Source organism: Gobius niger, assembly GCF_951799975.1.
Source record: "Gobius niger genome assembly, chromosome: 16".
Lineage (NCBI taxonomy): Eukaryota > Metazoa > Chordata > Actinopteri > Gobiiformes > Gobiidae > Gobius > Gobius niger.
Genome location: NC_136867.1, coordinates 548109 through 575833, shown reverse-complemented (window position 1 = coordinate 575833; position 27725 = coordinate 548109). Strand labels below are relative to the sequence as shown.

General features: G+C 47.9%; 1 protein-coding gene across 1 annotated transcript in view; it reads left to right on the top strand.

Moving 5' to 3' along the window:
• Nucleotides 1-25829, top strand: part of dync1h1 (dynein, cytoplasmic 1, heavy chain 1) — a 50368-nt gene extending 24539 nt beyond the window's left edge. Inside the window, exons 42-76 of the mRNA XM_079573180.1 lie at nucleotides 373-502; nucleotides 594-727; nucleotides 3095-3209; nucleotides 3282-3443; nucleotides 4324-4538; nucleotides 4610-4814; nucleotides 4886-5059; nucleotides 5937-6056; nucleotides 6145-6265; nucleotides 6523-6718; nucleotides 8556-8673; nucleotides 9254-9469; nucleotides 9622-9834; nucleotides 10156-10283; nucleotides 11020-11320; nucleotides 11532-11682; nucleotides 12476-12729; nucleotides 13002-13136; nucleotides 13222-13316; nucleotides 13591-13765; nucleotides 13844-13919; nucleotides 14000-14160; nucleotides 14237-14348; nucleotides 15171-15231; nucleotides 15303-15426; nucleotides 15499-15612; nucleotides 15756-15926; nucleotides 16439-16656; nucleotides 17449-17552; nucleotides 19202-19416; nucleotides 23193-23346; nucleotides 23640-23782; nucleotides 24392-24563; nucleotides 25289-25413; nucleotides 25484-25829. Coding sequence (XP_079429306.1) covers nucleotides 373-502; nucleotides 594-727; nucleotides 3095-3209; nucleotides 3282-3443; nucleotides 4324-4538; nucleotides 4610-4814; nucleotides 4886-5059; nucleotides 5937-6056; nucleotides 6145-6265; nucleotides 6523-6718; nucleotides 8556-8673; nucleotides 9254-9469; nucleotides 9622-9834; nucleotides 10156-10283; nucleotides 11020-11320; nucleotides 11532-11682; nucleotides 12476-12729; nucleotides 13002-13136; nucleotides 13222-13316; nucleotides 13591-13765; nucleotides 13844-13919; nucleotides 14000-14160; nucleotides 14237-14348; nucleotides 15171-15231; nucleotides 15303-15426; nucleotides 15499-15612; nucleotides 15756-15926; nucleotides 16439-16656; nucleotides 17449-17552; nucleotides 19202-19416; nucleotides 23193-23346; nucleotides 23640-23782; nucleotides 24392-24563; nucleotides 25289-25413; nucleotides 25484-25612 — 5437 coding nt within the window. The 3' untranslated portion in view covers nucleotides 25613-25829. The remainder of the gene's footprint in view (nucleotides 1-372; nucleotides 503-593; nucleotides 728-3094; nucleotides 3210-3281; nucleotides 3444-4323; nucleotides 4539-4609; nucleotides 4815-4885; nucleotides 5060-5936; nucleotides 6057-6144; nucleotides 6266-6522; nucleotides 6719-8555; nucleotides 8674-9253; nucleotides 9470-9621; nucleotides 9835-10155; nucleotides 10284-11019; nucleotides 11321-11531; nucleotides 11683-12475; nucleotides 12730-13001; nucleotides 13137-13221; nucleotides 13317-13590; nucleotides 13766-13843; nucleotides 13920-13999; nucleotides 14161-14236; nucleotides 14349-15170; nucleotides 15232-15302; nucleotides 15427-15498; nucleotides 15613-15755; nucleotides 15927-16438; nucleotides 16657-17448; nucleotides 17553-19201; nucleotides 19417-23192; nucleotides 23347-23639; nucleotides 23783-24391; nucleotides 24564-25288; nucleotides 25414-25483) is intronic.
• The last annotated feature ends 1896 nt before the right edge of the window (nucleotides 25830-27725 follow it).

The window sequence follows — 27725 nt, the reverse complement described above, 5'->3', positions numbered from 1 at the left end:
CTGGTTGTGTAAACACTGCAGACTCTGTGATGTAGAGGATTGTATTTCCACACTTGAGAATTCTCCAGCTTGTTGCTCTGCTCAGTTTACAAGGCGGCACAGTGGTATCAATTTCTAGGTTTGGGGCCACATTGAGTGCAAGTATGTGACATCAAGCCGATACTTATACTGGTGTCAGTGCATCCGTACTTTCAAATGTAATTATAAGCAAGAAAGATTGTTCTCCTGGATAAATAAAGGTAAAATAAATAAAAAATCATGCATCTTAAATGTAGGTGTAGTTGATGGATTTAGTAGAACCTCTAATGCTGATGTTCATTCACTTTTGCAGTATATTCTCTCTGAAGTGTCCATGTTTTTGTGTGCGCCCAGGCTGGTTGGTGACGAGGAAAGGAGATGGACGGACGAGAACATTGACATGGTGGCTTTAAAACACTTCCCCAACATCGATAAGGAGAAGGCTCTGAACAGGCCCATCCTCTACAGTAACTGGCTCTCCAAGGTGAGGCGGATAAACCCGACGTCACACCTGGTCTCTGGTCGTGTCCGCTGGTCGGTGTCCGCTGCTGGCTCACCTCAGTGTGTGTTTGCAGGACTATGTGCCGGTGGAGCAGGAGGAGCTCAGGGACTACGTGAAGGCCCGTCTGAAGGTGTTCTACGAGGAGGAGCTGGACGTTCCTCTGGTGCTTTTCAACGAGGTGCTGGACCATGTGCTGAGGATCGACAGGTGAGTGACAGTAGATACGTATTGGTTTGTATTAGGTCTTAGAATTACTGCATTGGGCTAATGTGTGCATTTCCCAATTTGAAATGAGCACAGTGGACAAACTCCCCCGTGTTCTTCATATGTTTATTTTTGCAACAGTGGAAATGTTGAAATTAATTATATATTGAATGATGATGTTGCGTAGGTGGAAATATGCAGACCGAGTGATGTTATTGATGTGAGACTGGAAGGAGAGTGTACTGTCGAGGATGACACTCAGACTCTTCACCTGAGGGGAGGGAAGGACAGATGAGTTGTTGAAGGGAATAGGAAAACTGTTAGATTTGGAGAGAGTGGAGGAGGTGCCTACGAGAAGGACTTCTGTTTTGGAGCTGTTCAGTTTGAGGAAGTTGGAGGAGAACCACGAATGAATTTCTTGTAGACAGAGGGCAAGGGAGGATGGAGGAGGAGATGAAGATGGATTTGTAGAGAGGTAGAGCTGGGTGTCATCCGCATAGCAGTGGAAATGGATGTTGTGTTTACGAAAGATGTGACCGAGTGGGAGATTGTAGATAATGAAGAGGAGGGGCCCCGGGACAGAACCCTGGGGCACACCAGCAGAGACAGGGAAAGTTTAGGACTTGTGGGACTTGAGTTGAATGAACTGTGTGCGGCCAGAGAGATAGGAAGTGAACCAAGCGAGGGGAGTGTGGGTCATGCCAATGGAAGAGCGTCTGTCAAGGACAGTGGAATGAGAAACGGTGTCAAAAGCTGCAGTGAGGTCAAGGAGGATAAGGATGGAGAGTAAACCGGAGTCAGAAGCTATGAGGAGGTCGTTAGTGATTTTGAGAAGCGCTGTTTCAGTGCTGTGCAGGGGACGGAAACCGGACTGAAACTTCTCGTAGATATTGTTAGTGATGAGATGGTTATGGAGTTGAGCGGCAACAGAGATGAAGGGAAGGTTTGAAATATATGATATATAAAGTTACAGCTCTCCCTGCAGCTGTGTTTACCAAAACGATGGCCAGGTTTTGGCTGAAACGTCACTCCAGGTGACCTAATTGTCCAATCGTACATCATAGCAACCGTATAATATAAAACTTGGTCTGTCTAACTGACTCTGCTGCAAAAAAATGGTACAGACCAGCCCTGAGCACTGAGCAGATAACCACCAAAAAAACCTACCAGATGAAGAAGCAAAGTGGTGAAGTGATCTGCCTATGGAGCATGTAATCGGACACTAGGTACCACAAGAGGGTGTCTGGGGGAGCCCAGTTATTTCCCAAAGCTGAAAACACAACAAACGATGTGGACGGCCTAAGCCCAGCTAAATGTCTCAGAAATAACAAACATTTGTCTGCTAGGTAAGGCTAGGCGTACACCTTAGCTAGCTAGCGTCTAGCTACTGACCGTCACATAACGTTAGCTTAACTGTGCTTTAACTGTGTCGGTGCACTATGTTTTTGTTTTTTTCAAGCATTTAGCTGTTTCCCTTCATGATCAAAATACTATGTACTTTGTCACCGTTCTAACAATAACTGGCTGCAGTTTATTATGATTTTGGCATCTGCAGGTTTAGCTAGCGTTAGCTAATTTTAGCGAAGCGATGCTCATCTTTTTAACAACACTACCAAGGATATCGATGTGGTGTAACATGAGTCACTCCAGCAGAAAGTTTGATGGACCTAGCAACAGTAACTAAGTGGGTGGGCCTTGTCAATCTGAGGTGGCTCCGAACTGTGGTAGATTCAGTTAGCCTGGCATCCAGACTAATCTGTTTATTAATTAATGAACAGGAGACTAGTCTGGCGACCCTGTCGTAGAAAAGCTACTGCTTGAGGCGGGACTAATGTGGAACGACCGAAGCGCAGCAGCCAATGAGAACAGAGCGGATGTGACGACAGAAACAGCCACAAGAAAGTTGTGTCATTGGGACGTTAACAATGGCGCTCCTGCCACACGGAGTTCAGTAAATGACTTCTGTCGTTTATGTCAGAAACACTTAAGAACACAAGCAAACCGGAGCATTACGTGAAGCTTGTGTTGAAAAACTACAAAACAAAGGCGCAACAACGTGACGTTCAGGGAGCTGCTCTGATTGGTCGGTAGGCTCCATATCGCTGCGTCACTTCCTTTGAAAGCGCGAGTGTTGCCAGACCCTCTTCTGTAAAGAGGCGCAGTCTGGTTGGCGAGACTAAGATTCAGTACCATTTGGACTTAATATTATCAGACCTAATTATTGGCTATCGGACAATAAAGTCATTATCAATGATTGATGTTATCTATAATCATTCATCACTATAGTTTAAGTCTGTAATAAGTCTTTCATTTTTTGTATTTGACCGTTATTAAACCACTAAGAATCTCTTCCTTGGTTTGTTTCTCTAGAATCTTCCGTCAGCCTCAGGGTCATCTCCTGCTGATCGGAGTGAGCGGAGCTGGAAAGACCACGCTGTCCCGCTTTGTGGCCTGGATGAACGGACTGAGTGTCTACCAGATTAAGGTTGGACAAGTGAAGGGACTTGGACAGTCACCTGTTGAGTACAAGCCTTTCTCACTGGCCGTTTCCCTGTAGGTGCACAGGAAGTACACGGGCGAGGACTTTGACGAGGACCTGCGGACAGTGCTACGCCGCTCTGGCTGTAAGAACGAGAAGATCGCCTTCATCATGGACGAGTCCAACGTGCTGGACTCCGGCTTCCTGGAGAGGATGAACACGCTGTTGGCCAACGGAGAGGTCACTATGACATTTAGGATTTCTATTTATTGGATATGTGGGATTGCTTCACCTTTTAGCAGCAGGTTGGATTTTGATCAGAGGATGAGGAGAGCGGCCGCTTTTGGAAGTGTTCACAATGACACTTCTACCTATTGTGGTGTAATCAGTTTGCCAAAAGAAAATATTATTTTTTATTTAAAGGCTAGTAGCCTACAGCCTGTCAACGTTCATCCCAATTTCCAATACTTATCGAAATACATTTTTTGAGATACTAATACTTAATTTAAAGATTTTAATTAAAATTAAATTAAAGCTTTTTATAATGTAGCGGACCAAAACGTGACTAAAACTATCACATTTGAGAAATGGCTAAAATGTGACATTAACTACATTTAGTTTTAGGACAAAATGCTTTAATTGTCAAAAGCAACACATTGAGCAAATTAAAATAATAAGCTCTAATTTGCATATCTAATATATTGAATATGAATGATTATGAATATGGTGCTGTGAATAAGTTGTTCTCCTTTGAGACTTTTACGCACAAGTTCTGTTGCGCTTTTTTCTTTCTGTTCATAAATCATGTCTAGATTAGCACCATTTATCCTGTAAACCCAGATGTAAATAATGGCTATATTTATCTTTAAACTCCTAAAAAATGCACAATGACTGATAAGAATAGATTTTGTATGACTCCTTCTTCAAAATGATGGATAGAAATGACCCCAGCGAAACCACTGGTCTATAGATACAGCCTGCTGCTAAAAGATTGCGAGTCGCTGACGCTAAAGCAGCCCAGTGCACATGCCGGCCTGAGAGACCGTGCGCGGCGTGGAGCTCAAACTGTCCAGTAGAGCGCTGTGTTGTGAATGCGTTCTGATTGTGCCTGTTACCTCAGGTCCCTGGTCTGTTCGAGGGAGACGAGTACGCCACCCTGATGACCCAGTGTAAGGAGGGTGCACAGAAGGAGGGTCTGATGCTGGACACGCACGAGGAGCTGTACAAGTGGTTCACCAGCCAGGTCATCAGGAACCTGCACGTGGTCTTCACCATGAACCCCTCGTCTGAAGGGCTGAAGGACCGCGCCGCCACCTCCCCCGCCCTCTTCAACAGGTAACACCAGGCAGCCTTTCCATCCGCCCCAGACAGTGCCTTGAAGCGCACTTCCCCTTCCCTGTTTGCAGGTGCGTGTTGAACTGGTTTGGAGACTGGTCCACCGAAGCCCTGTACCAGGTGGGGAAGGAGTTCACCTGTAAGATGGACCTGGAGAAGCCCAACTACAAAGTGCCCGACTACATGCCCATCGTGTACGACAAGCTGCCGCAGCCGCCCTCCCACCGCGAGGCCATCGTCAACGGCTGCGTGTTCGTGCACCAAACGCTGCACCAGGTAAGGAGCGCTCCCCAACGTGAAGGTCATTTAAACGCTCTCTAAATTCATCTGGCCTTTTTACTAATCAGGCAAACAACAGGCTGGCCAAGCGCGGCGGGCACACCATGGCCATCACCCCCCGACACTACCTGGACTTCATCAACCAGTACGCCAACCTGTTCAACGAGAAGCGCAGCGAGCTGGAGGAGCAGCAGATGCACCTCAACGTGGGGCTGCGCAAGATCAAGGAGACGGTGGACCAGGTGAACGCCATTCCTTTTTTTATTCATCCACATCGATTTCCTCGCCTGACTTATGGAGGTTTTTACCCCAAAAAACAAGGCAACGTTTGAATTTTTACAGATTTGTTTTACTACGACTTAATAAAAAACTAACACGATTCAAAATTCCCTCCGTTTTCACCGTTGTGGACGCACCTTTTTTTTTATTACGATAGTGTAACAATGATTTTTCCCTTTTTTTTTCTTCTTATAATTCTTATAATTTATTTTTTTAAAGCTGTTTTATAAATAAAAATCAGGCCGTAATGCATTACATTACAGAGGTCGGGCTCTTCCTGTTTGACACTATGACGTGTCACAACTCAGTGGTTTTCCAGCAGAGGGCGGAGCCTCAGAGAGCAGGATTCAGGAGGATTACTGAGAACTGTGTGAATGAAGCCACAAACCACTCTGGGGTGTTTTTGATAAGGAAACAGCAAAACAACATGGCTACAAGCTCCAAAAAGTCAATTTTGTGTGAGATAGGCCATTTAATAACTGACTAAAACTTGATTGAAACCTTTTGAGTTTCCGTTACCAAAAACTAGATTTAGAAATGACTAAGATGTGACTAAAGCTAAAAGCATTTTCATCCAAAAGACCAAGACAGATGCCTTATTTTGTTTTGAAAACATGCAATAAATGTTTTTCTCATTTGTCACTAATCTACAGCAAAAGTTTCCAATTGATATCTCCATTCCCCATTCGCTTTAAAAAGTTTGTATCTGGAAAATACCAGGACTTGAGATGTTTTAAAATGTAGTTACATAAAATGCCAGCAGAGGGAGTTCATGATATTAGTTTTTGATGTCAAAGTGTTGCCCGTATTTCAACTTAAATCACTCCCTTTTGTGCACAGGTGGAGGAGCTTCGCCGCGACCTGAGGATCAAGAGCGAAGAGCTGGAGTCCAAGAACGCCGCGGCCAACGACAAGCTGAAGAAGATGGTGAAGGACCAGCAGGAAGCGGAGAAGAAGAAGGTACAGAGGGAGATGAGCACTGCTCTTGGGGGATGATGATGATGGCGAGGACAACGCCTTTAGCCTGATCTGTGGTCGGTGTCTACAGGTGATGAGCCAGGAGATCCAGGAGGCCGTGTACAAGCAGCAGGAGGTGATCAAGGACAAGCAGCTGAGCGTCAAAGAGGACCTGGACCAAGTGGAGCCGGCGGTCATCGAGGCGCAGAACGGTCTGTCCTGTTGTCAAATGCTTTGGCGGCTTCTTTGGGCAAATGTGTCCCTGTATTTTTTAACTTGCTTAATTCCCATTAATGTATAGTTTAATTTTTGAAACAGGAAATTCCTACGCAAAGGTGTGAATTTAAAAGCGTCACGTGTCCCTTGTAAAAATGTCTGGTCGATCCATGTTCCTCATTTGTGGGTTTCCTCTCACCCCCTCCACCACTGCCCCTGCCTGGCCATAACTCTCTCCCCTCCACACCGATAGCCGTTAAGTCCATCAAGAAGCAGCACTTGGTGGAGGTGCGTTCCATGGCCAACCCCCCCGCGGCGGTCAAGCTGGCCCTGGAGTCCATCTGCCTGCTGCTGGGCGAGAGCACCACCGACTGGAAGCAGATCAGGGGCATCATCATGAGGGAGAACTTCATCCCCACCATCGTCAACTTCTCCGCCGACGAAATCAGGTGAAATGACTGCTACTGCCATGTCAGTGAATGTGTTTTTTTGTTCCCCCCCCCTCCCAAACTAGCGGTGAACTCGATAAAGCGGCAGCACCTAGTAGAACTGCGCACCATGACCAACCCGCCCGCCCCGGTAAAGCTAGCGCTGGAGTCCATCTGCCTCATGCTGGGAGAGGAGACCAGCGACTGGAAAAAAATCCGACAAGTTATTATCAGGGACAATTTCATCAGCAGCATAGTCAACTTTTCCTCTGACGAGATGAGGTAACACAGCGTCCCGACAGGCCCGTCCCATGGGGAATAATCACTCGAGCTGAGCACACGCTACACCATTTTTTCACCCCATTTTGCTACAGTTCTCAGTCGCAGTGAGTGTTCCCGAGTCCTGATGAGATGATGATGATGAAGGCGGGCGCAGAGAATCGGGCCTCGTAGTGTTGGGGGTCCCAAAAGTTCCACACAGGGAAAACAGTGGCCAAGAGTGGACTAAACACATTTCTCTATCATAACTAGGGTTTGGGTACTGTTTTTTTAATACCAGGACTTAAACGATACTTGGTTTTCGATACCGATACCTGAACGATGCTTTTTCCGATACAAAAATATTTTTTGCCTAGAACCAGAAAACAGAATGGAATGGAATGGGGAAAATATAAATTTGAGCTGAAACAACCAAGCCACTTTAATGCTGTCCCTGGACCAAAACTGTATCAATATTTTTTGGGGTTCCTGCTTTCGATACTTTCATTTTATTGATACCTGCAGTACCTCAACTTTTTTCCGGTCTGGTTTAACGGTACCCAGCAGTAATCATAACCGCGGCACAAACAGCCTGTTGTTCACATTATATCACCAAAAGTTCACAAGAACAACCTTTTCCAGCTACACTCCAACCGTCCCGGGCCTAATATCTGTCCACCTAATTTTCGTATTAAATCCACTGAAATACGTCCCGCCTCTTCATGACGCCGACTTTTATTTCAATTCTCCACAATCTTTTAAGACTGAAAAACTGGTGTAGTGTGTGCTCGGCTTAAGACAATCAGTGAGACTGCACGCGTGAGGAGAACTTGATTAAAGTGGGAAATGGAACAGATGATCTTGATGAATCGTTAATCGTCCATTGTTGAAATGAAAATGTTTTGCAGAATTTGCAAAGGCACAGACTTTCCAGAGGTGGGTAGAGGAGCACAAATACTTTATGATCATTGACAGAAGAAAATGATGAAATCACTCTTGAAAGTAGAAGTTATCAACCCCCGTCTGAACCCAGCACATTATCTCCAGTTTGGCTTTGCCCAAGTCAAAAAGCTTAACGGACAGAAAGGTGAAAACGCAACAGGGGAACGGACAAAGGGGACGGACAAAGGGGACGGGCCAAGGGGACGGGCCAAGGGGGGACGGGCCAAGGGGGGACGGGCCAAGGGGGGACGGGCCAAGGGGGGACGGGCCAAGGGGGGACGGGCCAAGGGGACGGGCGAGGGGTCGAACTGGAGAAATTGCACTGGGTTAAGGCGGGGGTTAAGAGGTTGAAAGGTATATTCCAGTAAAGTATGTGAGTAAAGTGCACTGTAAAGAAGGATCATTTGCAGTGAAGAATGAAGACGGCTCCTGAGGCAGTTGAAGCCACACTCTTCCATAAATCAGTTCTGCTTGGCCGGACGTTGAGATGGTACAAAGTTCGGCACTTGTTTAGACAGACTTGATTGAAGGGAACGTCCAAAAGTGATTCTGCTTTCACGAGCGTTTGAAAAGCACAAACGTCGGAGCTGATTTCCATTTCAAATCCTTGTGTGATTCTCGGCTGTGTTTGTGCTCACGAGCTGGTCTTTCTGTTTAGTGACTCCATCCGAGAGAAGATGAAGAAGAACTACCTGTCCAACCCTGGCTACAACTACGAACAGATCAACAGAGCGTCTCTGGCCTGTGGGCCGATGGTCAAATGGGCCATCGCTCAGGTGAGGACCCTATTGTACATCCTTTAGTGAGCACCTGGAAGACCTATGTAATAACGAGGAGAACATGCGAGCTCCACACAGAGGCAGTTATCACTCTGGCCTCAGCAGGACTGGGGCTGTTACCAGTACGATACTTTAACGATGCTTGGTTTTCCACACCGGTACCTGAACGATACTTTTCCCAATATTTACAATATCAGGTGAAGAAATTTGTGAAAAATGGGGAATAATTTAAATTTAGGGGAACAAATTGGGAAAATGAGAAAACAATGGGGCCAAATTAAGAAAGAAAAAAGTTAAATAAAATGGGGAAAAACCAACAGCATCAAAACATGGATCTAAAGAACTTTTTTTTCTCTGTGCTTGCTTTTGATACTTCGATGCCACTGTTAGTTCGATACCACTATTACCCCAGAATCTCAAAAATAACACCTACAATAGGGTCTCCTCTGGTGTGAGACAGTACGACAAGACTACATAAACTGGTATTCTCAACATGGTGAACTGGAGTAAAAATGCTTTCAAATAGGAGCTGAGTGTGTCTATAGAATCTGACTTCCTCTCTCTCTCTCGTGTCCAGCTGAACTACGCTGACATGCTGAAGCGTGTGGAGCCGCTGCGCAACGAGCTGCAGAAGCTGGAGGACGACGCCAAAGACAACAAGTCCAAGGCTGAGGAGGTGGAGCACATGATCCGAGAGCTGGAGGCTAGCATCGCCCGCTACAAGGAGGAGTACGCTGTGCTCATCTCCGAGGCTCAGGCCATCAAGGCCGACAAGGCTGCTGTGGGGGCCAAGGTAACACTTCTTTATGCATGTTGACTTGTATTTTACTTTCACCATGTCTGTGTCAATTTCAATCAATCACAATATTTGTATGCTACAAGAAGAAATGTGAATCCGTGCTGCCTTGTGTGAGCATTACAAAGCGCCTTGTCCTCGTGTTCCAGGTGGAGCGCAGCACCGCCTTGCTGATGAGTCTGTCCGCAGAGAGGGAACGCTGGGAGAAGACCAGCGAGACCTTTAAGAACCAGATGTCCACCATCGCGGGAGACTGCCTGCTGTCCGCTGCCTTCATCACCTATGCTGGCTACTTCGAACAGCAGATGAGACAGAACCTCTTCACCACCTGGTCCCACCACCTGCAGCAGGCCAACCTCCAGGTACCATGGACAACCTTAATATGACACGTTCATGCTTTTGAAAATATGACTCTCTAAATGGAGAACATCAGTTGCATAATTATCATTTTATGTCATTGAACCATGAACTTTTGATGGTGACTTTATTCCAGCCTTCTTCTAGCTCATTGAAGTGTTTTAAAGGCTTAGGAGTAAAAAAACAAACAATGAATGAATATGAAATCTATTCTACATTCACGACACTGGTCAGAAAAAGATACATATTTCCAAACTGCGCAGCTGTAGTGCGACTGTGGACTGGCTCAGTGAGGTCCATACCTAATCCTTGTCTCCTGTGTGCAGTTCCGCACGGACATCGCCAGAACCGAGTACCTGTCCAACGCCGACGAGAGGCTGCGCTGGCAGGCCAACTCTCTGCCCGCTGATGACCTCTGCACGGAGAACGCCATCATGCTCAATCGCTTCAACAGGTCAGGCCTCCAGCGCACGCTCTCTGCTACAGGAACAGGAAAGGGCCCTCTTTAGCTCACACATACACCAACACATGACCTCGGAGACGTGGGGACTGGACGGATGTGAAGCCATCATGGTGGAGTTCGGCTAAGACACAGTAGTGGTGGGCAATGTATAATCTACAGCAGGGGAGGGGGGGGCGGAGTACTTGACCGTCAAAAGACCAAAGGGCCGGACCCTCCAATGTTGTTGTATCATATATGGCATTTGATCTGATTGGGTTTATAATGCTCCTCAAAGTCATCTTACGGGCCAGAGGTTCTATGATGGAGAGCCAGTTTTGGCCCCTGGACCTGACGTTGCCTCAGGTCTGATCTGCCAATACCTTTTTTTGAGCGACAAAGCCCTGTAAATGCAGATGTTTGACGGCACGTTTGCTTCATCATCGTCATGATGAAGAGTTCAAAATTGAGATTCATTTTTGTCAATATCGCCCAGCCCTAACACTGAGATCCCTTTCTTTGCACAGATGGGCTTCTTGACTTTAATAATAGTTCTATGTTCTATGCGTCGTCACTGCAAATAATAAACTAAAGCTTGGGCTTCCCCTTTCACCCCCCAACCAGATAAAGCACAACTATAGGTGCATCTGCATCTGCTGTTCAGCAACACTTAAGCAATGTTAACGTTGGCTACATTGTGAACATAAATGTTGTATTCTAAACCTCCGGAATGCCTATCATTGCTCTGTAGATACCCGCTGATCATCGACCCCTCGGGCCAGGCCACAGAGTTCATCATGAACGAGTACAAAGAGCGTAAGATCACTCGCACCAGCTTCTTGGACGACGCCTTCAGGAAGAACCTGGAGAGTGCGCTGCGGTTTGGAAACCCTCTGCTGGTCCAGGACGTGGAGAGCTACGACCCCATCCTCAACCCGGTGCTGAACCGCGAGGTGCGCAGGACGGGCGGCCGCGTGCTCATCACCCTGGGAGATCAAGACATCGACCTGTCGCCTTCCTTTGTCATCTTCCTCTCCACCAGAGACCCCACCGTGAGTTACAGCGGCTGCGCTTTGGCCAATGTTTGACCCATTTTTTAATTTTCAGTATTTCCCCTGTAAGAGTACATAAGAGTACCCAGCCCTAAGAAGACTGCAGTTCTATGTTGATTCCTTTTTTCTCTCCATGAGCTCTATTATATCTGTGAGAAAAACAGCAGGAGGATATGTGTGTGAGACTTTCTGCTCTTCCTCCCATGCCCAGGTGGAGTTCCCTCCGGACCTGTGCTCCCGTGTGACCTTCGTGAACTTCACGGTGACTCGCAGCAGCCTGCAGAGCCAGTGTCTCAACGAAGTGCTGAAGGCCGAGCGCCCTGACGTGGACGAGAAGCGCTCCGACCTGCTCAAACTGCAGGGTGAGTGCTGGCCAGGGAGTAACCGTCTAATACTCGCTCAAGACCCCCCCACATCTGCTTTTCTTTACTCAGGCTTTTAAAACATTTGTGTTTCCTGCTTTAGAGCCGGTGCTGCTGATCTACTTTAGGCATTTGGGCCCAACATAAGAACAGACTTAGCCTAACAAATATTTTACAAATCCAAATGAAAAAACAACTGGTTACAGTTGAATTGAACTACAGGCCTTGTGTTTCATATTCGTGTGCACAAATCAGGGTTTTCGCTGGGCATTAAAAGTCATTAAATGGATTATGCCAAAAGGAAGGCCTTGAAAGTTATTCCAAAGCATTCAAACTACCACGGAGCGGGTTGAGGTGGTCACCTTGTTTCAACTGCAGATCAATATGAGGTTCTTACAGCAGGTTTTAGATGGAAATATGAGGCAGATGCAAGGCTTTGCTGCTTGTGATTGAGAGAATGTCCTTATGTAGCTGAATAAGGAAGAAGAAAGAGTGAATGATTCAAACTAAGCAGGTTTTTCTGACAACTCCATAACATTGCTCTTTGCCTCTTGTTGTATCTTGTTGCTGATGAAGCTGAAATGTAATAAATGAGCACCAGGATGTTTAACAGCAGTTTTAGAAGTTTAAATGCTGCATGAAGAATAATATAAAATATTAAAAATTGCAATATGAGAAAAGATTGCACTGAGGTTTTCTGTGAAAATGGCGCAGCCCTGATGGAAACGGCCGTCGGGACTTCCCGTTGTTCAGGGACGAGCTCATGAGTATGACTTGAACCTCCCGTGTGTAGGTGAGTTCCAGCTGCGTCTGCGTCAGCTGGAGAAGTCCCTGCTGCAGGCCCTGAACGAGGTCAAGGGTCGCATCCTGGACGACGACACCATCATCACCACGCTGGAGAACCTGAAGAAGGAGGCGGCCGAGGTGACCAGGAAGGTGGAGGAGACGGACGTCATCATGGCGGAGGTGGAGGAGGTGTCCCAGAAGTACCTGTCTCTGTCCTCCGCCTGCAGCAGCATCTACTTCACCATGGAGACCCTCAACCAGGTATACGTCACCCTTGTGTCGCTCTTTCATGGCTTTCTTGTTGATTTTTGTTTTGTTTTGTCGTTGTTTTCTCTGCACTTTTTCATCTCATTTTTTGTGACTTTTTGATTCCGAATAATGAAAGAGGAGGCCACTTAACGAAATGTTAGTTGTGTTCAAACTCTCCCAAAGTTTCCAAACACCATTCTCCATAGGGACGAGTTTATGTGAAATTTGAGTTCTGGGGGAAAAAACGGTACAGGGCCATTAATTTCAGTTTTCTCCCGCTGCAGATGCACTTCCTGTACCAGTACTCGCTGCACTTCTTCCTGGACACGTACCACACGGTTCTGTACGAGAATCCCAACCTGAAGAACATCAGTGACCACTCCCAGAGGCTGGCCACCATCACCAAGGACCTCTTCCAGGTGGGAGACAACAGCCCAGGGATTGACTTGATCAAATATATGGGCCCCTCTCAGAACTGGCCGTTTGTTCTTTGTGTGTGTGTAGGTGGCCTTTAACAGAGTGGCCCGGGGCATGCTGCACCACGACCACATCACCTTCGCCATGCTGCTGGCCAAGATCAGCCTCAAGGGCATGACCAGGTGGGTAATACCAGGTCTAAGAGGGTCAATAACTGAACCATTATCCTGAACTGAGCACATTTTCTCCAGTTCAACTTTACCCAAATCTAAAAGCTTCTTGAACAAAGCATCAAAACAGCGATGGAAACAAGGATGAAAATACAACCCAAAAAAAACCACCCCACTTTTTTCAAGAAGCTTTTAGATCTGGTGAAAGTGGAACTGGAGAAAGTGTGCTCAGTTTAGGTGGGGGTTAAGAGGTTTGTCTTAACCGTGGTGTATTGTGCCCCTCCAGCGAGCCCTCTTATGACGCAGAGTTCCAGCACTTCCTCCGGGGGAAGGAGATCGTTCTCACCGGCATGGCCCTCCCCAAAGTCAAGGGCCTGGGCAGCGAGCAGTGCGAGGCCATGGTGCGCCTCAGCCGCCTGCCCGCTTTCAGAGAGCTGGTGGAGAAGGTGGAGGCCGACGACGTAAGTTCTTCTTCTTTTATCGTCATGACAAAGCTGTTTGAAACATTGGGCCAATTCCACACGCCTTTATCTGTGCAGCAAATCCACATGTGGCTGGAGAACAACACCCCAGAGCTGGCCGTGCCCTACCTGTGGTCAGACGAGAAACCAACCAGTAAGTGGACTTTATTTCTACAATAGAGGCGCTGCTGCACGAACATGGACCTGATCAGTCCAACTCTTGTCTGTCCACAGCCTCCATTGGCCAGTCAGTGCACCAGCTGCTGCTCATCCAGGCCTTCCGCCCGGACCGTCTGCTGGCCATGTCCCACATCCTGGTGTCCAAAGTGCTGGGAGAGACCTTCATGAACATCATCGAGCAGCCCCTGGACCTGGCCAACATCGTGGACAGTGAGGTACACGCTTTACCCCCTCCTACTGCTCTTTATGTTCGTCTCAGTTAGCTGGAGCTAAACTCTGTGTGTTCTCCAGGTGAAGCCCAGCACGCCCGTGCTGATGTGCTCTGTTCCTGGGTACGATGCCAGTGGACTGGTCAGGGACCTGGCTGCTGAGGAGAACAAGCAAATCACCTCCATCTCCATCGGTAAGGAGGAGGTGGAAGTACTGCTATATTCCTAGTTCACCTTTGGGTGTTGATGGTAATGTCTGTAGGAAGTTCTTAAAAGGTACATGTGAACTACAGCTTAACGTATATTAACATGTGTTTCCTCATTTGATAGAAGAAGATCCAAAATTCAGTCACTGAGCTTTACCTTTGAGAGGTTTGCACTAGCTTTAATGGACTCTGCATAACGTTAGAATCAAGCTAACGGACGCTCCACAAAACACGGCACAACCCACACAGTTATCTCCGGTTCAGGTCCAGCGGCACTTGCTGCTTTTCATGAAGAATACGATTAAATACGCACAGTGTCATTGTAATGCTAACCAGACCCATGTTCACCCTGACTGTCTGCGGCACATACAGGCACGATGACGCGTCAGCATCTGACATGTCCTGTCTGGTTGTATGTCGGGGAATAGGCATTTGTAGTGAATCTGTAATGTTGTGTGTTGTTTGTCTTGTTTTCTGTTATGGGTTGTCCGTTTCCCTGCCAGGGACCGCAGAGGTATTTAACCTCAGGTTATCTTTGGTACAAAGGCATTGTACATGGTCCCTTTTAAATAAATAAATAAACTAAACTGAACTAAGATTGGGCCAGACAAGCTTTAACTCAAGTGCACTAGACCGGCTGTGACTCTACTGTTAGTCCATTAGAACTGGAATAGGGACAGGTGCTGGGATTGTGGTCGTGAGTTTTAAGTATTTCAAAGAGTCCTTTTATGTGTTTGGACATTTTAGTGGATTTGCAGACTGTGTTTCTCCTTGAACACGTTTAAAGCATGTGTGTGATTGTGCCCACAGGCTCCGCTGAGGGCTTCAACAAGGCTGACAGAGACATCAACACCGCGGTGAAGTCTGGAAGGTAGGTGCTCTGAATAAACCCATGTCTGTTGTGTGATCTGGCCTCACTGACCCTCCCGTGCGCTCCTGCAGGTGGGTCATGCTGGAGAACGTCCACCTGGCTCCTGGCTGGCTCATGCAGCTGGAGAAGAAGCTCCATTCCATGCAGCCCCACGCCAGCTTCCGACTCTTCCTCACCATGGAGATCAACCCTAAGGTCTGCGGGCGGCTCCCCGTGTGACCGTCTGCTGAAGGAGCGTCGGAAATCACATCTGCCTTTTCTCCCCAGGTGCCGGTGAACCTGCTCCGCGCCGGGCGGATCTTCGTGTTTGAGCCTCCTCCTGGTGTGAAAGCCAACATGCTGAGGACCTTCAGCAGCATCCCTGTGGCCCGCATGTGCAAGGTAACGGTCGGACAAAACAGCGGACAAGGCGATGGTCTTTGGTGCTTTTCAATAGATTGCAATGGAGCATTCATATATCAAACATGACTTTTGTCTCCCTCGTCATGAGTAAATAGTGTTTCCTGCTTATTGCATTTTGTCAGGCCCCTAATGAGCGCGCCCGCCTGTACTTCCTGCTGGCCTGGTTCCACGCTGTGATCCAGGAGCGGCTGAGGTACGCTCCTCTGGGCTGGTCCAAGAAGTATGAGTTTGGAGAGTCTGACCTGCGCTCGGCCTGCGACACCGTGGACACGTGGCTGGACGACACCGCCAAGGTAAAGATCGACCAACCCTGGGGAGACGAGGAGGTTTCAGCGGGATGGGCATGATCAGGAATTAAACATCTATGTAGAGGTTTGCTGTTGGCAACACATTATTGTTACAAAACTGACGCTTGGAGACTGGACAAGAACCCTAGAAGGCTAAACGAGCTCCCATTTTATTTCCACACTCTGACAACGATTGAAATCCCTGCGTACCGGCGGGGCTATCACTGACCGGAAAGGTGTTCAAAGGTCCTCCTAACTGTTTTCTCTGCTAATATTCAAGCTTTAGCCACTGTAGATCTTCCTCAGTCTGTCTGCCTTAATTAGCAGCCGATACTGATCTCTGAGTCAGATCTGGACATCCCAACACCAAAGTTTTCAGGGGGTTGTCTAAATAAAGCTTTTGGAAGAGGGCCTAATGTATTGTATTTCATGCTGAGCTAATTGTAGTCATGATATTGAGGTGTTTGGCTCAACACTTATTGGGTGAAATGTTGATTTGCCCGCGCCTCTGTCCACAGGGCCGTCAGAACATCGCCCCAGATAAGATCCCCTGGGCGGCTCTGAAGACCCTCATGGCCCAGTCCATCTACGGAGGGCGCATTGACAACGAGTTCGACCAGCGCCTGCTCAACACCTTCCTGGATCGCATCTTCACCAAGCGCAGCTTCGACGCTGACTTCAAACTGGCCTTGAAGGTGGACGGACACTCGGACATCAAAATGCCCGACGGGATACGGTGGGTCTTCTATGTTCGTGATGATGTTGTTGCATCAGTTTAATGCGACATCGTGAAACTGTAAAGCATCTGTTCACATTTATTAACAATCGAATCGCTATTTCATAAACCAATTCCAACTGCTGCTCTCTGTATACATACACATATTCATTTATTTTTATTTGTTTCTTTGGTTGGGACACATGGGATTCCTGCATGTAAACGCACATGTTCCCATATATGGTCACGTTTAAAGCAGCCAGTGGGGGAAAACAAGGAAAATCGTGAATTTATTTTTCTACTAAGAGACATGAAGAGTTGCAAAGTGGGTCAACAGCCCATATATACTTAAAAATAGACAATGCAAGCCAAGAAGCTAATGTTAGCTTCATGCTACATACGCTAACATTACCTACGCGTGTAGTTTTTTTGCTTCTGCTGAACAAATATCCATATGGAGCTGATTTTGGCTTGACTTTCTTGGTGTGTGACATATATGTTTAAAGTCTGCCAGGAAACGGCTGAGAAGAGTGAAAAAATGGTAACCCCAAAACATCCAGGTCCTTCCCCCTTGTATGACGTGTCGCCCTCTGTATCTATATCCATCTGTTGACACACTCGTTAATAATCAGCTGGTCATGTTTGGTTTAAAGGTGAGTGAAAGTGTGGACTGTGACACTGACCTGAGTAAAGCCCAGCGTGTCAGAAATGTGTGTGTTTTCTTGTAACATTCTGAGATTCCCTAAATTAAAAGTGCATTACAAATAAAATGTATTCTTATTAAATGTGTTATTATGCGTTGATGTGTTGCAGGCGTGAGGAGTTCATGAACTGGGTGGAGAAACTCCCGGACACTCAGACTCCATCTTGGCTCGGTCTCCCCAGTAACGCGGAGAAGGTCCTGCTCACCACTCAGGGTACGTCCTTTACTGGTTGTTCCCCAAACATCTGTCCATCCTGACTGTTCTTTTGCAGATCTCAGACAGGTTTCAGTGGTTTGTGTATTGGCTGTGTGATCCAGAGATTGTTCTTGCTCTGTGAGTGTTCCAGTGATGATGGAGAGGCGTGGTCCTCACCCTCCAGCAGCTGTACTTGATAACGCTGCCTTCATGTCCATCCCCCTCCACCACCAGCAGAGCCCCTCCCTGTTCCCAGACCTCCCGTATTCAAGTGTTCATATCATAACAATGTTAAGGTTTACAGGGCATTTTGTTAATTAATGGGTTAAACATATTTTAAGCATGTTTCCATTTCTCTTTGAGCCTAACACATATCCTTTTGTAGCCTACTGGAGAAGCTGTAGCCTACTGTAGCTCTCTCCGCATTCTTTTACGACCGAGGTTGTGGTCCTTGCAAGTGAAGCTTTGAATAAGCCATTTTAGATCTTTTTCTCACCAACAAAATGCCAGATAATGATCCAGATTCAAATACCTGAAAAAGGGTCGGCTGTTACTGGACGTTATGGACGTTTCAACAACTCATGACCCCGCCCTCTCCTGTCCCTAACCCCCTCCACCCTTCATTCTGATACAACTCCATCCCCATAATGATGTTTGGACATTTTCTTGCCTGAAGCCTTGCCTTGTTCTTTTACATGAGGAGTGGGAAACACTGCCAAAAACGAAAACCCTGACATTATCGGGTTAAATACATTGAGATGTTGTTGGGACACAAGGGTCTTTGGAATACTTCCATGACCAGGTTTGATTATGTATCTGTAGGGGGGGCTGAAACATGCACAGATCATTTGGACGTTAAAGGAACAGGCCACAGTTTTTCCATACTGAGATATGTTCTTACCTGAGCTTTGACGAGTTCTTTAGGACCTGTCTGATCTTCAGTCACGTAAACACAGCGCAGACGGCGTTAGCATTTAGCCTCTCCCTCTCTCCTCTATAGCTCCAAAACAGGTCAAGATAGAAGCTACCAAGCTCTTCCACGTTTTCCCGTTTTTAAATATGGTTACGTGAAGTGTTCCACTACAAAGTATAATTACACAAAATTAAACAATGTGGATTTTCTAAGCGGATAAAAGGGGAACTAGTTTGGCATCCGCACAGTAAAGTGAAGATTACTGTGCGGATGCCAAATTACTCCTGGTATTATTACGCCTTACAATATAGTTCCCCTTTTATCCGCTTAGAAAATCCACATTGTTTAATTGTGTGTATTTATACTTTGTAGTGGAACACTTCACGTAACCATATTTAAATAGGGAAAACGTGGAAGAGCTTGGTAGCTTCTATCTTGACCTGTTTTGGAGCTATAGAGGAGAGAGGGAGAGGCTAAATGCTAACGCCGTCTGCGCTGTGTTTACGTGACTGAAGATCAGACAGGTCCTAAAGAACTCGTCACAGCTCAGGTAAGAACATATCTCAGTATGTAAAAACGGTGGCCTGTTCCTTTAAGTTTTTGGCATCTATCTATCCCCTCCTCCACCACACACAGCTCTTTGAAAGCGGGTATTTGTCTCCCCCTTGTTAATTTCTTCTACCCCCTCCTCTGCTTCTGTCTCCCCCCTCCTCACCCCCTCTCGTCCCCCTGCTCTCCCGGCGGGCCTGCGCAGGCACGGACATGATGGGTAAGATGCTGAAAATGCAGATGCTGGAGGATGAGGACGACCTGGCGTACGAGACGGAGACGAAGCAGCGCGCCTCGTCCACCTCGTCAGACGTCAGCCAGCCCGCCTGGATGAGGACCCTGCACGGCACCGCCTGCAACTGGCTGCAGCTCATGCCCCAGACGGTCAACCCGCTCAAGCGCACCGTGGAGAACATCAAGGTGAAAGAGGAGAACCGTACCAGTGCTTCAACCAGACCCATACCTGAACCAGACCAGCGCTTCAACCAGACCCATACCTGAACCAGACCCATACCTGAACCAGACCCATACCTGAACCAGACCAGCGCTTCAACCAGACCCATACCTGAACCAGACCCATACCTGAACCAGACCCATACCTGAACCAGACCAGCGCTTCAACCAGACCCATACCTGAACCAGACCCATACCTGAACCAGACCGATACCTGAACCATACCAGTGCTTCAACCAGACCCATACCTGAACCAGACCCATACCTGAACCAGACCCATACCTGAGCCAGACCCATACCTGAACCAGACCCATACCTGAACCAGACCCATACCTGAACCAGACCGACACCTGAACCAGACCCATACCTGAACCAGACCGATACCTGAACCAGACCCATACCTGAACCAGACCGATACCTGAACCAGACCCATACCTGAGCCAGACCCATACCTGAACCAGACCCATACCTGAACCAGACCCATACCTGAACCAGACCCATACCTGAACCAGACCCATACCTGAACCAGACCAGTACTTCAACCAGACCCATTCCTGAACCAGACCCATACCTGAACCAGACCCATACCTGAGCCAGACCCATACCTGAGCCAGACCCATACCTGAACCAGACCCATACCTGAACCAGACCCATACCTGAACCAGACCCATACCTGAGCCAGACCCATACCTGAGCCAGACCCATACCTGAACCAGACCCATACCTGAACCAGACCCATACCTGAACCAGACCCATACCTGAACCAGACCAGTACTTCAACCAGACCCATACCTGAACCAGACCGACACCTGAACCAGACCCATACCTGAGCCAGACCCATACCTGAGCCAGACCCATACCTGAACCAGACCCATACCTGAACCAGACCCATACCTGAACCAGACCAGCGCTTCAACCAGACCCATACCTGAACCAGACCCATACCTGAACCAGACCAGCGCTTCAACCAGACCCATACCTGAACCAGACCCATACCTGAACCAGACCGATACCTGAACCATACCAGTGCTTCAACCAGACCCATACCTGAACCAGACCCATACCTGAACCAGACCCATACCTGAGCCAGACCCATACCTGAACCAGACCCATACCTGAACCAGACCCATACCTGAACCAGACCGACACCTGAACCAGACCCATACCTGAACCAGACCGATACCTGAACCAGACCCATACCTGAACCAGACCGATACCTGAACCAGACCCATACCTGAGCCAGACCCATACCTGAACCAGACCCATACCTGAACCAGACCCATACCTGAACCAGACCCATACCTGAACCAGACCCATACCTGAACCAGACCCATACCTGAACCAGACCAGTACTTCAACCAGACCCATACCTGAACCAGACCCATACCTGAACCAGACCCATACCTGAGCCAGACCCATACCTGAGCCAGACCCATACCTGAACCAGACCCATACCTGAACCAGACCCATACCTGAACCAGACCCATACCTGAACCAGACCAGTACTTCAACCAGACCCATACCTGAACCAGACCCATACCTGAACCAGACCCATACCTGAGCCAGACCCATACCTGAGCCAGACCCATACCTGAACCAGACCCATACCTGAGCCAGACCCATACCTGAACCAGACCCATACCTGAACCAGACCCATACCTGAACCAGACCCATACCTGAGCCAGACCCATACCTGAGCCAGACCCATACCTGAACCAGACCCATACCTGAACCAGACCCATACCTGAACCAGACCAGTACTTCAACCAGACCCATACCTGAACCAGACCGACACCTGAACCAGACCCATACCTGAACCAGACCCATACCTGAACCAGACCCATACCTGAACCAGACCGACACCTGAGCCAGACCCATACCTGAACCAGACCCATACCTGAACCAGACCCATACCTGAACCAGACCCATACCTGAGCCAGACCCATACCTGAGCCAGACCCATACCTGAACCAGACCCATACCTGAACCAGACCCATACCTGAACCAGACCCATACCTGAACCAGACCAGTACTTCAACCAGACCCATACCTGAACCAGACCCATACCTGAGCCAGACCCATACCTGAGCCAGACCCATACCTGAACCAGACCCATACCTGAACCAGACCCATACCTGAACCAGACCCATACCTGAACCAGACCCATACCTGAACCAGACCCATACCTGAACCAGACCCATACCTGAGCCAGACCCATACCTGAGCCAGACCCATACCTGAGCCAGACCCATACCTGAACCAGACCCATACCTGAGCCAGACCCATACCTGAACCATACCAGTGCTTCAACCAGACCCATACCTGAACCAGACCCATACCTGAACCAGACCCATACCTGAGCCAGACCCATACCTGAGCCAGACCCATACCTGAACCAGACCCATACCTGAACCAGACCGATACCTGAACCAGACCGATACCTGAACCAGACGATACCTGAACCAGACCCATACCTGAACCAGACGATACCTGAACCAGACCCATACCTGAACCAGACCGACACCTGAACCAGACCCATACCTGAACCAGACCCATACCTGAGCCAGACCCATACCTGAGCCAGACCGACACCTGAACCAGACCCATACCTGAACCAGACCCATACCTGAGCCAGACCCATACCTGAGCCAGACCCATACCTGAACCAGACCCATACCTGAACCAGACCCATACCTGAGCCAGACCCATACCTGAGCCAGACCCATACCTGAACCAGACCCATACCTGAACCAGACCGACACCTGAACCAGACCCATACCTGAACCAGACCGATACCTGAACCAGACCCATACCTGAACCAGACCGATACCTGAACCAGACCCATACCTGAACCAGACCGATACCTGAACCAGACCCATACCTGAACCAGACCGATACCTGAACCAGACCCATACCTGAACCAGACCCATACCTGAACCAGACCCATACCTGAGCCAGACCCATACCTGAACCAGACCCATACCTGAGCCAGACCCATACCTGAGCCAGACCCATACCTGAACCATACCAGTGCTTCAACCAGACCCATACCTGAACCAGACCCATACCTGAACCAGACCCATACCTGAGCCAGACCCATACCTGAACCAGACCCATACCTGAACCAGACCGACACCTGAACCAGACCCATACCTGAACCAGACCGATACCTGAACCAGACCCATACCTGAACCAGACCGATACCTGAACCAGACCCATACCTGAACCAGACCCATACCTGAACCAGACCCATACCTGAACCAGACCCATACCTGAACCAGACCCATACCTGAACCATACTTTTCCCGATACCTATACTGAAATATTTCCCGTCTAAAACCAGAAAACAGAATAATAATGTGTGGAAGATCGGCACATTTACAACACCGGGTTCATCTCCACTGGGAAGAAATGGGTGAAAATGGGAATAAATTGGGGTAATTTGGAGAAAATATTTGGGAAAATGAGAAAAGGCCAAAAATGTCCAAAATAAATGGGGCAAACATGGGACAAAAAAAATAAGGAACATTTGGGTAATATTTTTACATTTATTTTCATCCATGTTTTCTTCTCATTTTTGTTGCAATTTTGAGGCTTTTTCAAAAAAAACTTTAGATTTGGGAGAGCTGTAGAAACTCTGTTCAGGTGGGGGATAAGAGGTTAAAGTACAGAGGACTCCCAGCTCGCTCCCTGTCCCTCCCCTGTCCCTCCCCTGTCTGACCGCTCACTCTGCTCCTCCGTAGGACCCTCTGTTCCGCTTCTTCGAGCGCGAGGTGAAGATGGGGGGTAAGATGCTGCAGGACGTCCGCCAGGACCTGTCCGATGTGGTGCAGGTGTGCGAGGGCAAGAAGAAGCAGACCAACTACCTGCGGACGCTCATCAGTGACCTGGTCAAAGGTACGGGACGCTGAGGTCTTGTTCCTGAACACGATCCTGAGCTGAGGTCTTGTTCCTGAGCTGAGGTCTTGTTCCTGAACACGATCCTGAGCTGAGGTCTTGTTCCTGAGCTGAGGTCTTGTTCCTGAGCTGAGGTCTTGTTCCTGAGCTGAGGTCTTGCTCCTGAGCTGAGGTCTTGTTCCTGAGCTGAGGTCTTGTTCCTGAGCTGAGGTCTTGTTCCTGAGCTGAGGTCTTGTTCCTGAGCTGAGGTCTTGTTCCTGTACACGTTCCTGAGTGTTTCCTGTGCTCCTCAGGCATCCTCCCGCGCAGCTGGTGCCGCTACACCGTGCCCGTGTCCATGACGGTCATCCAGTGGGTGGCCGACTTCAGCGAGAGGATCAAGCAGCTGCAGCAGATCTCCCAGGGCGCGGCCAGCGGGGGCGCTAAAGAGCTCAAGGTACAGACAGGGAGGTGTGGGGGCTTCAGCGTGTCCTCAGTGAGTCACTGTGGGGGGGACCTTCTCACCATCCTATGAAAACACTAATAAGACTTTTTAATCTTTATATAGAGATATCGATTTGAAACTTCTGCTGCACATTGCTGACATAAATATAAGTCAAAAAAATATGGCAATTCTTTTGGAATTTAAAGGGGCTGAATGTAAGTTGGCCATTTTATGCTCACTACTGCCACCTCGGGTCATACGTGTAACTGCAGCTTCTATGTTAAGCACTTCGGACCAGAAGTAACACTTTCTGAGCGACAGTGCAGGATTTTACAGGTCTGAGCTCGTTCTACACATGGAGGAACATGTAGGGGGAGGAAAATACTTAGTTTTAACATTTTTAAACTCCCTTTTTTTAACTATAAAAAACACATTTTCAGCGACAGCATGTAAATAATGGACAGAGCCATGTTTACATTTATGGATTTATTTTGTGATGTAAAAACTGAATGAATTAGATATTAACAACATGGGTCCTTTTCATACAAGTCGAGCGAATCCCTGAAATGTACATATTCAGTTTGGACCCCTGCCGTGTCTGAGCCCTTGTGTGTCGTCCAGAACATCCACGTGTGCCTGGGCAGCCTGTTCGTCCCGGAGGCCTACATCACGGCCACGCGGCAGTACGTGGCCCAGGCCAACAGCTGGTCCCTGGAGGAGCTGTACCTGGAGGTCAACGTCACCACCGCGGCCCAGGGAGCTTCGCTGGACGCCTGCAGCTTCGGGATCAAAGGTGAGATTTGAACCATGTGACCACCTTTTCATATTAGCTCAAACACCTGCAGATGTTAGTCATGTTTCCCCCTCATGGATGAGGAGGAGCTGCTCAGAAACATGGAGGTATTTAATACCAGATAGAAGCAGGCAGTGGAGTCAGGATGTACTGGGGGAGATGTGCTCAAAGCTGTGCTCTGGAGCTGGTTGAACATGCCCTGGGTTAGTTCCTCTGACTCGTGTCGACAAACCCACACATGGAGCTTCTAAACTCATGATGAATATCTTCTACAGCGCCATGAACCAAGCAGCTCATGAGGAGAATGCAAACACAGGACTTCTGTGGCCACTGCTCGAGCTGCTTCATCTTCTTATCTAAACTGGGGACTAAACCTGGTCCAGAGCAGGTTTTGCACTTAGGGCATGTTTCCATGGAGATCTACCCAGAGAGAGATATCCAGCTTGGTAGAACAGCAAAACCAGGGTTTAACCTCTACTGCAGCTTCATAGTTTACTCAGGGGTGGAACCTCCCAAAGTAAAGCCGCACCTTCTCAATCTCTGTATTCGACCTAACCCTTAAAACGTACTAACAGCATTTTTTGTGTAATAATGTTTCTCAAAATCACCTTGGGGACCAGACGTTTTATGCTTGAGGGCCAGATTTTGCCTCTGGGCCTGATCTCGGCACCTTCCTAAGAAAAGCCGGCCCGCAGTCTGAACGTGGGTCTGGTTTGTGTTTGCAGGTCTGAAGCTGCAGGGAGCCACCTGCACAAACAACAAGCTGTCCCTGTCCACATCCATCTCCACCGAGCTGCCCCTCACGCAGCTGCGCTGGATCAAACAGGGCAGCGGCGAGAAGAGGCACCAGGTAGGACTGACTCAGCAGCTTTTACTCCTCCTCCTCCTCTTCCTCACTGACTCACTCTGTGCCTCTGCAGGTGACTCTGCCCGTGTACCTCCACTTCACCAGGGCAGACCTCATCTTCACCGTGGACTTCGACATCGCCACCAAAGAGGATCCGCACAGCTTCTACGAGCGCGGCGTGGCCATCCTCTGCAACGAGTAGAGCAGGAGTCACCCCAACAAACCCTTCGAAAAGTAGTGCTAACTGTTGTGATTTGTAGAAGAAATGTTCCAGAAAGTGTCAGGTGGATGGAGAGAATGTTGTAGAAGGTCAGTTGGCTTATGGAAAGTTTGGAGATGGAAGAGCATGTTGAGAGGACGGTTTTTAATGTAAGGATTTTAGAACAAGTGGAATAAACTGCATTAACCATCAGTATTGTGGAGCGGACTCTTTATTACAATGTGTGTAAAATATAGGTCAAGTAGACGTGGAGCCCACATGCATTAGGATGTGCTCTTACTGCTTTTAAAAAAGACATTCTTCATTTGAAAACTAAGAACCTCCATGGCTGAGTCCCTGAGCTTTACCTGGTTAGGATTGTGGAGGCAGGAGAGGGTCCCATTCCGGTTCTTTCCATGAATCCACTTCTAACCACAGCACATTGTGGGCCTCTCTGCTTTCTGTTGGGTAACTCCGGACAGTTCTAGCGTTAGAAATCAGCCTGGACTGACAAGCCGTGAGTTTAATACACACATCGTGCTAAAAACGAGCAGCTCTTGACACAGAAAAGGCTGTTTGTGCCGTGGATAATCAAAGAATGGATCTGGATGAGGACCCAGAGTTTACATTGAATTGAAAATGATAAAGGCTCTGTGTCTGGACTCTCCCTGAAGCAGCTACATCACTAACACTGCTGGGTTTGTTCCACAATGCTGGACGCTCACACCGGACCTGAGGAGGCATCACTTTAGTTCACCTCATTTCCAAACACAAATATTCAGTATATTTACTCATACTAAAAATGCATAATGAACAGATAATGACTGATAAAAATGTTTTGTGACCCTTAACCTTTGACACTTGAACCCACTGTGTTGGGCCTACGCCCATATACAGTCCCGATCCAAAATTTAAACCAGTTGAAAAATGGGAGAATTCCCATTTAAAAAATTGATCAAAAGTTTGGGACCACATGTCTTGACTCGACGTGTGCTGTCAGGACTTTGTCCTGATGTGAAGCAGAGCTGCATAAGCAGAGCCTCTCGCCTCTGCAGCTGAGGTGGGACGCAGTGAGAAAGTCATTTAGAAGTTCTTAGAAGATCCTGAGGGTTATGGAACAAAGCAGTCAAGTGCAAGACTCAAATGTCGCCAGCTCTGAGCTGGAGGAAGTGCAGCCCAATAAGCAGAGGTTCCACAGACGAGGCTTCAGTCTGTGATGTTCTCTGTAACATCTGCACTGAGACCGTTAGACCTTTGCCCTGCACCACCTGAAGCTCCATTGTTCCACTGAAGGTCATTATGGCGCCCTCTCTCTGGTGTGTTGTCATGTCAGTAACGTTGGAAACATTTTTCTCATTAGAGAATAAACTTTCTAACCTTTCAATGTCCCATGTTTGGTCTGTCTCCATAGTTCAAAGGGATGAGGCCTTTGCTTTTGAAGCCCTTCAGTCACACCTCAGATCCTCCAGCTCAGCATCTTCCACTGGACTCTTTTGTTCCATAACCCTCAGGACATTTTAGGAAATTCAACATGACTGTTACTGCGTCCCTCAGCAGTGAGGCTCTGCCTGTGCAGCTCAACCACCCAAACATGATCAGAACCTTTGCATCAGGACATGACGATGAATGCACTTTTTGATTTGGCCTTTTAAAGGCAGGTGTTCCTAAACTTTTGATCAGCAAAAACACACTATTTCACTTTGTTTTCAATAAAAGCTTTGCTCTTTTTGGTCTCCCTCCCATTTCTTCTTGTTGCATAATTGAAGTTCTACTTTGAACCATAAGATCCAACCATGACATGTTCCTGCTTTTGATCGGGGCAGTATTTGGCGCCTTCATATGGAGTCAGGTGTGAGGAGCTGAGCTGCAGGTCTTTATGCACTCAAAGAAATGCTTGTATTTAACACTAATGTTCTGTGGCTTTATTTCAGCAATCCCTGTGATGAAACTTATTAGCGGGCGAAGCAGTTTTCCCGTGACTATGGAGCCTCTCACTCCAATGGTGAAGAAGATAACGGGCTACAAAGTTCATTAATTAGTTAAATAAATAAAATGCAGAAACATGTTTATTTTGATATTTCTAGGCTTAAAGGGACTAGATGGAAGTTGTCATTTT